Below are 11110 nucleotides of genomic sequence, written 5' to 3'. Positions count from 1 at the left end.
TTACCTACGAACGAACCTCCACATTATTTTACCTTTTTTGACAAAGTGACCACTGAAGGCAATGTTAACGAAACTCTAATGTCTCTTAATTGCTGGAACATAATTGTAGGTGGGACCTAAGAGTAAATAATAGGAGACCTGAACCAATTTTACAGGGCAAAGTGACAAACTTGGGTCAACCTCATATATTACACCGCCCACCATGACTACCGACCCAGTTTAATTATTGCAACGTCAACAATAACTAAACACACTAATTAATGCTGGTACTTTGAACTTATGAAATAATCGGGGACTAACAAGGGCATTTGCCAAATAATAAAAAGAGGATTGGAACACCGACCCCTGGTGTCCCGAAGCTCGGCGACCCGGCGCTTATTGTCAATAGAGTTTATAAACCTCTAATGAACTATAATAAAAGTAAATAAAACGGCATTTAACGATTTAATTAATTTTATAATCCATCTTGCAGAATACACGATAGAGAAAGATTTCTACCAAATTTTTATTTTTTCTCTTGAGGCAACATTCAGTACATTCCATTACACATACTATGTATTATAAATAATTGTAACAAAACAATTGATATATTTAATTAACAAAATATTTATTTATTAAATCATCTATATTACGGCAGTTCCAAAACAAAATTCTATTTTATCCTAAGATTTTTTTCATATTTTCTAAAATATGAGTGAACTTTCGGCTTGTCAAAACGAAACGTGAAAGCTGTCTTCAGTCGTCAACGTGAACAAGTGGTGTATTTCATCATTATTTTAGTTATTTCGTATAATAATTAACAGAATAACCAGTAAAACACAAACAAGGTACTTAAATAAGTTGATTGAGAGCTTTTTTTTGTTAAAAATCCTTAAGAAATACAAAGTATAGGTTATGAATAAAACAATGTTTTCAGATGCCTCTTTCGTGTCGATTTTACCAAGAAAAGTATCCGGAGGTGGAAGATGTAGTGATGGTGAACGTGCGGTCTATCGCGGAGATGGGTGCGTACGTGCACCTTCTGGAATACAACAACATTGAGGGCATGATCTTGCTGTCTGAGTTGTCCAGAAGACGTATTAGGTCCATCAACAAACTGATCAGAGTCGGCAAGACTGAGCCCGTCGTCGTCATCAGAGTCGACAAAGAAAAAGGTTTGTATACTTTCCCTGCTTATATCTATGTGACAATGTTGGATTGTACAAAACAGGATGTGATGTAGGTATCCTGTGTTCTTAACTAGTAGAGATTAACTTTCATGCATTCACTTACAAGAAGTTTGAGTATAATCACCTTCTATAGCCCAATAAATATAATAAACACACTGTTTTAAAGAAATTTCTAATAAACCTTCAGCATTTCATGTAATAAAATTAAAACTAACTTAAAAATCATCAATTTAATTACAGGTTACATAGACTTGTCCAAACGTCGTGTATCTGCTGAGGACATAGACAAGTGCACAGAGAGGTACGCCAAGGCTAAAGCCGTGAACTCCATCCTGCGGCACGTGGCCGAGCTGCTGCACTATGAGAGCTCGGAGCAGCTCGAGGAGCTGTACAAGAGAACCGCCTGGCTGTTCGAGGAGAAATACAAGAAGAAGGCTTCTGCTTACGACTTCTTTAAACAGGCTGCAGTGTATGTATCATTCAAAGCGTAATGAATCTAGGAACTTTTTGTGCATGGTAGATTCAAAGTCAAATAATTTATTTCCTTTATGGCTTTACAAACACTTATGGATGTCAAAAATATAAATAAGTTTGATTCTATTAATTAAAACATATATCTCTTCATCTTCATTATAGCATTTCATGCTGTATGCATCTAAGTAATGATAAACACATTTTATCAACAAAAAATATAAAAGACACAATTGACTTAATAAGTACCAAAATTTTTGTTACTAATTAACAGATTTGCATATATTCTAGTTCTACTATTTATACAAAGTCTATAAAATATTGTAGACAGAAAAAATATTTCTTCATTTTCATGTGATTCTATTCTGATTCTATACAAAAATAAAGTCATTTATTTATTAATTAAATGAACACATATTCTACACCCTAACAAACAATATCCAATATATTTTCCAGTGATCCTTCAGTATTAAACGAATGTGGTCTCGACGACAACACAAAGGAGGTACTCTTAGCCAACATCAAGAGGAAACTCACCTCCCAAGCCGTGAAGATCCGTGCGGACATCGAGTGCGCTTGCTATGGTTACGAAGGCATTGATGCGGTGCGGGCTGCGCTCAAAGCTGGCTTAGCGCTGTCGACCGTGGACTTGCCTATCAAGATCAACCTTATTGCTCCTCCTTTGTATGGTAAGTTTAAATTATTTAATAAAAACGTAAACAACAATGAATAAATTAAAATAGATTAATGTGCACAGTTGGAGAAAATTTTAATACATATAAAAATCGTAATACATAACGTTGGGACCACCTGAACTATATTAGTCAGGCAAAACAAATTATTCTAAAAGGAATCTTTTAATTTGTGTGTTGTTGTTGAAGTTGTTTCAAATACAGTTACATCAGTTAATCATAAAAGTTATCATACAGTTAATAGTTACATCTAATTTACATTGTGTACGTCAAGTCTAGTCTTTTGATATTAATTATTTTGTTATATAATATTTCATATTTAACTTATATGAGTGATGCTCCTTTCCTTTTTCGCAAACAAATTCTAATTATAACAGGAGCATAAATCAAACTATTTCATTCTATTTTATTTCAGTAATGACCACATCAACTCCTGAGAAAGCGGACGGGCTCAAAGCGCTGCAGGATGCCATAGACAAAATTAAAGAGACCATAGACACAGCCGGTGGTGTGTTCAACGTGCAGATGGCGGTAAGTGTTGCTTTTATCAATTTATTTATATTTTTTATACTCTAAAAAAACAACTTGTACTATATGACGATGTCGCCGAACTGTATGATTTTATATGTAAATATTTATTATTATTTTTATATATTTATTATTTTTGTTTCTTGCGGATTTGCCCATGTCGTCGTTTAAAAGAACTTAGGAACCCTTCCTCAATAATTGAAATAACTTAAACTGGTATTTTTGGTTCAAGAAACTAATTATCTATAAATAGTAGTCCTTCAACTCTATGAATTTTCCCACAAACCACATAAGATTTGCACATATTTTCACATACAATTCAACTCCATCTAACAACCATATAAACGATCCATCACTTTCTTGGTCAACCTACATAATGTTCCTCTTAACTATAGGACCTTTCCACTTGGTGATAATACAGGTTCATCTCCTGTCCTAGGTATCTGGCTGTGTCTTGCCCATTTCCGTTTTTGCCTAAAACCGTGTTGTAGTGCATCTGTTCTGTCTATATTATGATACTAACACCCAACTCCCTGAACAGCCGAAGGTGGTGACGGCGACGGACGAGGCGGAGCTGGCGCGGCAGATGGAGCGCGCGGAGGCGGAGAACGCGGAGGTCGCCGGGGACTCCGCCGAGGAGGATGAGGACCAGGGTATGAGGAAATTGGAGCCTGTATATTATATAGTAGCTGTAGCTCTCTGCTGCCATAGACAAATAAAAAGTAGTCTAATTCCAAGTTATAATATTCAGTACTACCAAGTTGCATCAAAGTCCATACAGTAGTTTTTGCGCGAAAGAGCAACAAACATACATGCATCGTCACAAACTTCTGCGATTACAATATTAGCAGGATACATACTAGCTTTCACCAGCAGTTTCACATGTTTCCTGAGGGTAATTCACGCACTCTGATAAAAAGTAGCTCATAGCCATCTACGCATAAATTGAAATATGAATTATACACAAATTGACTATCTATTACTGAAAAAAAAATTAAAGCTGTCTAATATTTCTTAAGATTAGCGCTTAGAGTTTTGAAGCTAATGAACTCTTAAGCTTTATTATGTCAGTATGTATATTAAATAAGACTAAGTTGCCACTGCTTGTATTTCATTAGCGACCGGATATTTATGCCAAATTCTTCCTCATGAATTGTTAGTAGTTTTTAAGTTTATCTTGGACAGAAAGGCAGGCATTGCAGACTACATTTTAAGATATGTAACGATATAGCACTTTTTGTATAGTATTCATAATGATCTCGCGGTTTTACTATCATGCTAAACATGAAATCTACATGTTGATTCCCCTTTAAGCCCATTACACCATCCTACTTACACCATTTAGGTTCTTTTGCAGTTTTCTAAATTCTTTTATTTCTCAGGTATGGGAGACGTGCGCATGGACGATGAGCCGCAGCAGAACGGAGCGTCTGATGAAGACGAGGATTAGACAACAAAATATATTACACCCATGTCGCGTCGCTATACATACTACATAACTTACGATAGTACTGTCATGTTACTACATAATATACACACGTTTTATACATCAAGGAGTTTTATTTGTACATACAAAACATGTTACAGAATTAGTTCCTGACCTTCTCTTTCTTATCACCAGATTTATAGCTAGGAAATTTTATTTGCACGTCATACACTTCATCAATAAATTTTTTGAATTAATTATTTTTGTCAATATCATATGCTATTTATTCTATACTGGGGTTTCAACCGCGTCCAGTGGAAAATACTACCCGCACTGGAATAAAATATAACCTATGCTGCACGGGAAGAGTGTAGCTTACCAACAGTGAAAGATTTTTTCAAATCCGTTAAGTATTTTCGGACGTCTAGGGCACAAAAAAAAAACTTTTGTTCTTTGTTGATTACATATACACTGATTGAAACAATTACATAAACAATAAAATGTATTTATTTACAAATAACAACTATGTACAATTTAACAAAATCACATGTGAAACAGATTCATAAAATTCATTTAATAATAATTAGCTAACATTCTATATAATAACTCAATTGTTTTACACTTTCTTTCCATTTATTCTATTGAGTTTACTTCTGTGGATTTTGTCGAAGAATAGTAAACCTGCTGCTTTCTCTATTGATTCTGGGGGTACCTGGAACAATATAAAAATAAGTTGAGCAAAAATGTTAAAGACTGTACTAGTATGATCATCATTATTATCATTAATGATCATCATGCATTTGGCATCACAATCTGGCCTGCCTAAACGCAGCGCTACCTACTTTTTTATGCAAAATGTAACAATATATCGGTTAATTTATGGAGTCAAAAAGGACATCGGACTACTTTGAGGTACATTATTACCGCAATAGATGAGATCAAGCATATAGTATGTTAACTTGGCTAAAACATCGAATTCGGCTACCAATATGAGCATCCATCATCCTCCGAGCCTTTTCCCAATCATCTTGGGGTCGGCTTCCAGTCTAACCGGATTCAGCTGAGTACCAGTGCTTTACAAGAAGCGACTGCCTATCTGACCACCTCAACCCAGTAACCCGGGCAACCCGATACCCCTTGGTTAGACTGGTATCAGACTTTCTGGTTACCAATATGAGCATCCACTTTAATTCTTTCTCGCGGTATCTCGTGTAAACTTAGTTTACCCGGATAAAATATAAGTTAGCTGAACAGTTAAATACACATATATTTTCTTATTTAATTTTTGGCGGGAAATTATCAAACGATCCCCTCCCGCTGTGGGTTAGCAGCGTGAGGGAGTGTCAGACTCTTGCTGACTAAAACCCATCATGTTCCTTCTTGAGTCCTCTATGTAACAGGGCCGGTATGGCCTTTCAAACAATCCCGCAGCCCAAAAAAACATGACGTAAACATACCATGAAGGCAGACACGGGCGTCTCGTCAGGTATCTTCTGGTTGGGCATGACATACGCCTCCATGTCTAACGACCCGTCCCTGGCCTCACCCACCACGACTTTGTAGAAATGAGTCGGCACGGCCACCGTGTTCGCGCCAATCACTTGGTAGCGAACGTACGATTTACCGTCTGATTCTCGCCTGAAAATAATGGAAGAAAATATTAATTAATATAGGTACTTTTTAAAATGAAGTTAAAATTTGATGTCAAGAATATAAATATGCAATCAGTCTGCCCGTGACCATGGATGCTGTAAAGGATCCAAAACGTCGGGATTAAATAATATTAATATGTATAACCGCGATAAAGTCCGTAAAAGTAGTTTTATTTAAATAGAAAGTTGTAAATAAATACTTTATGAAAGTATATAGATTGATTAACCAAAAAAAATGGCTAAACTGATTTTCACATAGAGCTTCATAGAATAGTTTAATTTACAAGTACATGACACGGTTCTATATGGATGCAGATTAAAAAAAAAATGAATCAAGAAATCAGGCTAATATATTATGTGTTACCTGGGCAAGTAGAGTGGGCCAGTACAGCAGTATACATTGGTATAAACTCTAGTCAGTTTCCGCACATGCTTCTCAAGAGTATTCCATGCGTGACGGTTGAAGCCCTCGCCTACCTGCACAGAAATTATACATTATTAGATTTTGTTGTCCTATTTTCAGCTTTGCTATCAACGACAACAGGCGGAACGCAGCTGAGCACGAACGAAATGCTCGCAGCGCGCTCGTTAGAGGCTTGTATAGTCATCGGCATGGATATTGAGCCCTGACCTTTACCTGCGCAGAAGCAATTTATTGGTTTATTGCCGTGTACAGTGCGCAAAGCGATCCCCACTCTTCCGCCGAGAGCTCAATATCCGTGCCGATAACTATAAGTTGGTCCACACTAGACAAATTGTGTTCGGCTCGTGCTCCGCTCGTGCTCGGCTCTTCTAGCGTAGACGCAGCTTAAGCAGCCTTTGTACATTTTACATGCATATCTTGGAAATATTTGAATGTAAGGATGTATATAAAAAGGAAGACCCGCATTTGCCGGCTCATCTCCATGAGATCAACTTTTTGGAACTGAGACTAGTGTGAAGTTTCATAAGAAGCTACTAAGGCCTATTTGAAATGAAAACTTTTGACTCTAATCATACAATTTTTGTAGTGATACCTGAGGAGCCATATTGGTGAGAAAGAATGTCTGATCAACATGCTTCTGACAGAGGCGGTGGTTACCCGCAGCAGCCATGTGTCCGCGGTCAAACCCTGAACCCTTGTAGTCTGTGTTCTGTGACCTGGAATTCATTTCAAATTGATGTAAAAAATGAGTTCAGAAATTGTTGTTAGTGGCTGAGCTAACTTAGACTGAGTTCCTGGACTAAGATTGTATATTTTTACAAGCTTGGATTTTATTATACAGCAGAGTTGGAATAAGTGTGTTTACATAACAAAACTTACTTTTTTACTGCTCTCTGAGACATCATTATGTTCACCATAAATTATTTTAGAATTGAAATTGTTGGACCATTACTACTGCAATTGGTACAGTAAACTGCACATTAGTGGTAACTGTCATGCACCTTAACTCAATAGCAATAAGTACGATTTTCTTATAAAACTATACCACTGACCTGAAGTTGACTGTACCCTACAATTTCTTACCTAAAGAATGGATGAATGCTCTCATCAGGTTTGAAATCGCACTTGCTCCGGTCTACCTGGTCGTTCTTAGCAATGTGTTCCTGAGTGATATGCTCGAACACCCAGTTCGGCACCCTGTTGCGCCGGTCGTAAGAGAGAATGAAGTCGTCATACGAACGAACATTGTCTAAACTTGGAAAACCATATTTCATTATTTGTGATACCTGAAAATATTGAAGTTTTTAAATAAAGAGTAATTTGTTACCATAGTTATTAAATCATCTCACTAACAAGAATTATTGAGTACATTTGGCTGTTACAAAACAGTATTTGACAGTAAATACACAAATTTTGCACATTCTATAAGCACAAATCTCACCCGATCTTTTCCACCGCTGCTTTCAGTGAATGGGGTAGCAGCTGAAACAGTACCGAAGACGGGAAGTCCTGGCATACTCTTAATGCGTTTCCCGTCAACAATAATCGAATCATTCCACAGAAAATTATGAAATTTATCTGTATTTTGACCGACGTAAAATCCAGTCAGACCGATTGCACTCAGTTGAGCGAAATGCAATAGTCGCTTACGAAACATTGTATAATCTGATAGAATATAATCTAGAAATGAGACTACGTATTGTAATAATATCTATTTAAGTCAAAAATAATAAAATTATTGTTTATCAAACTACGTAACCAAAGAAAGAATACATTTAACATTTATTTGTAGGTTATAAAATTGACATTTGGCTATGACACTTTGTTACCCGTTCTTAAACCCACAGACTTTTGTTCTGCAAGTCCGAAAACTTGCTGGCTGGAATTCGGCATGTCTGTTTTATGAAACGTTGCTACATAACTTAAAATCATATTTCCTTTTTGAGTTCCTCAGATAAAAATATGCTTCAGCTAATACAACAGCTTACCATAAGGACACAAAAGAGAGTTATTAGAAGAATACCTGACAATAATACCAAATCTAACCTACATTTTTCGTCAAAGTTCTGTAAGTAAGTCATGCTTGTTGACAATTGACATTGACATGTTTGACTGACATCGGTGACAGCTGTTTTGGTTTTAAGCTCGATGGTTTGAGTGGAGTGTGATTTTGTTTCAAATTAATTTCATTAAAAAAAGGGTTATTTATAAGAAGAAAATATTTCTCTAAAGAAGAATAGGAGACGAATGTAATCTTTGAGTGCATATCGATAGGCTTCATTATATCCTTGTGGAATCAAACGAGAATCATGACCAAATTATTTCTAAAAACAAACCGGACTCTCTCTGCAATTTTATCCCATTATAAATATAGCACAGCTGCAAAATCAGTTGCTGCAGTACAAATAAAGGGCAAGGAGTTCATATCAGATGATTATACAAATGTAACACCTAAAATTCTATCGTACTTGGGCAAGAATTTGCACTTGCAAAAAAATAACCCTCTGTCTATTGTCAGGCAAAGGATTGTGAATTATTTTTACTCATCCTTTACACATAGAGGCCATCCGTCGTTCAGCATTTATGATAACTTGTCGCCTATAGTTACGACGAAACAGAACTTCGATGATTTGCTGATTCCCTCTGACCACCCGAGCAGGGTGAAGTCTGATTGTTATTATATAAACAGAGAGACTCTGTTGAGGGCACATATGACCGCGCACCAGAGCGAACTGCTGAGGTCCGGCTTGGACAATTTTCTGATGATAGGAGATGTTTACAGAAGAGATGAAATTGATTCTACACACTTTCCTGTTTTCCACCAAGTGAGTTTAATATGAGGAAAGTCTGCACAAAGAATTTGTCAATTTGTTTATCACATAAACAGTCAAATGTTACCTTCTTTTCAGGTTGATGCAGTACGGTCACAACGCAAAGAGGAATTATTTCCTGGAAAACCCGACTTAGAAATATTTGAACCATCATTTGATGTCAAAAACCCACATGCATTTATCAACTCTATAGATGACCCAATGAAGCAAAGTTGCCATACTCTTGAAGCTACAAAACTAATGGAAACTCAGTTGAAATCACACCTGATTGGCTTGACTAAAGTGTTATTTGGTGACAGCATAAAGTACCGATGGGTGGACGCATACTTCCCTTTTACTCACCCATCCTGGGAGCTAGAGATATACTATGAAAACAAATGGATGGAGGTCCTAGGCTGTGGTATTGTTAGGAATGAGATTCTTGTGAACGCAGGACCATCAAACACTATTGCATACGCATTTGGTCTGGGATTAGAGAGGCTTGCGATGGCATTGTATAAAATTCCCGATATTCGTTTAATGTGGAGTACCGACTCTGGGTTTTTAACACAATTTGAGAATATTGACTTGAATGCTAGTGTTACATATAAGCCTGTATCATCGTACCCTCAGTGTACGAATGACATGTCATTTTGGCTGCCTCCTAACTTGACAGTAGACACATTTATGAGCAATGATTTCTATGATCTTGTCAGAGATGTTGGTGGTGATATTATTGAACAGGTTTGTAATCCTTACACATATTTGTTTATTAATATCTAGCTGTTTTCCCGTGTTTCACCCGTGTGCCATGGGAATTACTGCCCTATTTTGATAAATTTTATTATAGTTTAACTAGCTGACCCAACAAACTTCCCTAGACCTCTACGAACATTTTAAAACCAAAATAACCCAAATCGGTCCAGCCATTCTCGAGTTTTAGTGAGACTAACAAACATCAATTCATTTTTATATATAAGAAGATATACTTGAGAAGAATGTAGCATTCAGATCGTGGGTTGAATTTCAATGTTAACTATGCAAGCAGACTGTAACTTGGGAATAGAAATACTATTTATTTGGAATCCCACACAAATTAAAATTCCCACTGTATGAATATGGGACAATGAGCAGCAAATATTAAAATTGTGATCATGTATTTTTAGGTGAAGCTGAAGGACAAATTTGTTCATCCAAAGTCAAAGAAGCACAGTCTGTGTTACAGCATAATTTACAGACACCTGGAGCGAACGCTCACTCAGGCGGAGGTCAATCAAATACACAAGGAGATTGAGAAGGCTGTGGTCGACGCCTTCGGGGTAGCCATTAGATAAATATAATATATTATTTGAATATAGATGTTGACGTTGCATTGTCGTTTTTTATTTTTTCTGTAGTTATATAGGTACATAATCTACCCGTGCACCTTTTGTCACAGATAATGGTATCCTTATTCAATAGGCTTCCTTAAATTGAATAGAATTTATAAGAAGTTTCCTCGTGATGTTTTTCCCTCACCCGCTGGCCTGCGCTACGCGAATATACGGGCGAATATGGGGGTATTGTTCAATTCTTTCAAACTTCGAAGCTGTTACGTGCTGTTACAAATCCGAACTCGTTTGAAACTGTTCTTAGTAAAAGGGTGAATGAAATATAAAACACAGTATTTATATCAATCAGAATTTATTTATTAACATTTTTATTAAAAATGAATTTGTGATGTGAAGTAGAACACGACCTGTGTGATGCTATCCACTTTATAGCATTTAAACATGCTAGCAACTAAACGCATAAAGAATTACCAATGTTATCATTACAACATTTATTGAATTATTAATGTTCTTAGCATAGGTACCGTCAGTTGCACAAAGCTCCATTAAAGTTAAAGCTTCTTTAAATCTATTGCCTCTTTCTTTGTCAACAAGATAAAGTGTCAGC

General features: G+C 36.4%; 3 protein-coding genes across 3 annotated transcripts; 2 read left to right on the top strand and 1 right to left on the bottom strand.

The window, feature by feature from the left end:
• The first annotated feature begins 556 nt into the window (after nucleotides 1-556).
• On the top strand, nucleotides 557-4409 carry Eif2alpha (eukaryotic translation initiation factor 2 subunit alpha). The gene is made up of 7 exons (XM_064041532.1): nucleotides 557-827; nucleotides 917-1154; nucleotides 1410-1638; nucleotides 2097-2329; nucleotides 2748-2863; nucleotides 3402-3513; nucleotides 4243-4409. Exons 2-7 carry the CDS (start codon nucleotides 917-919, stop codon nucleotides 4308-4310), a joined length of 996 nt encoding a protein of 331 aa, XP_063897602.1. The 5' UTR covers nucleotides 557-827; the 3' UTR covers nucleotides 4311-4409.
• A 366-nt stretch (nucleotides 4410-4775) lies between these two features.
• Nucleotides 4776-8163, bottom strand: LOC110383136 (endonuclease G, mitochondrial). Its single transcript, XM_064041563.1, has 6 exons — nucleotides 7804-8163; nucleotides 7446-7648; nucleotides 6955-7078; nucleotides 6303-6415; nucleotides 5744-5924; nucleotides 4776-4998 (listed from the first exon to the last, which is right to left on the bottom strand). The coding sequence occupies exons 1-6, from the start codon at nucleotides 8017-8019 to the stop codon at nucleotides 4903-4905; spliced, it is 933 nt and encodes a 310-aa protein (XP_063897633.1). The 5' UTR covers nucleotides 8020-8163; the 3' UTR covers nucleotides 4776-4902.
• A 339-nt stretch (nucleotides 8164-8502) lies between these two features.
• On the top strand, nucleotides 8503-10541 carry Phers-m (Phenylalanyl-tRNA synthetase, mitochondrial). The gene is made up of 3 exons (XM_021343875.3): nucleotides 8503-9187; nucleotides 9272-9916; nucleotides 10339-10541. The coding sequence occupies exons 1-3, from the start codon at nucleotides 8672-8674 to the stop codon at nucleotides 10504-10506; spliced, it is 1329 nt and encodes a 442-aa protein (XP_021199550.3). The 5' UTR covers nucleotides 8503-8671; the 3' UTR covers nucleotides 10507-10541.
• Nucleotides 10542-11110: the final 569 nt, after the last annotated feature.

Source organism: Helicoverpa armigera, chromosome 25 (genome assembly GCF_030705265.1).
Source record: "Helicoverpa armigera isolate CAAS_96S chromosome 25, ASM3070526v1, whole genome shotgun sequence".
Lineage (NCBI taxonomy): Eukaryota > Metazoa > Arthropoda > Insecta > Lepidoptera > Noctuidae > Helicoverpa > Helicoverpa armigera.
This window is presented reverse-complemented; position numbering and strand designations above follow the sequence as displayed.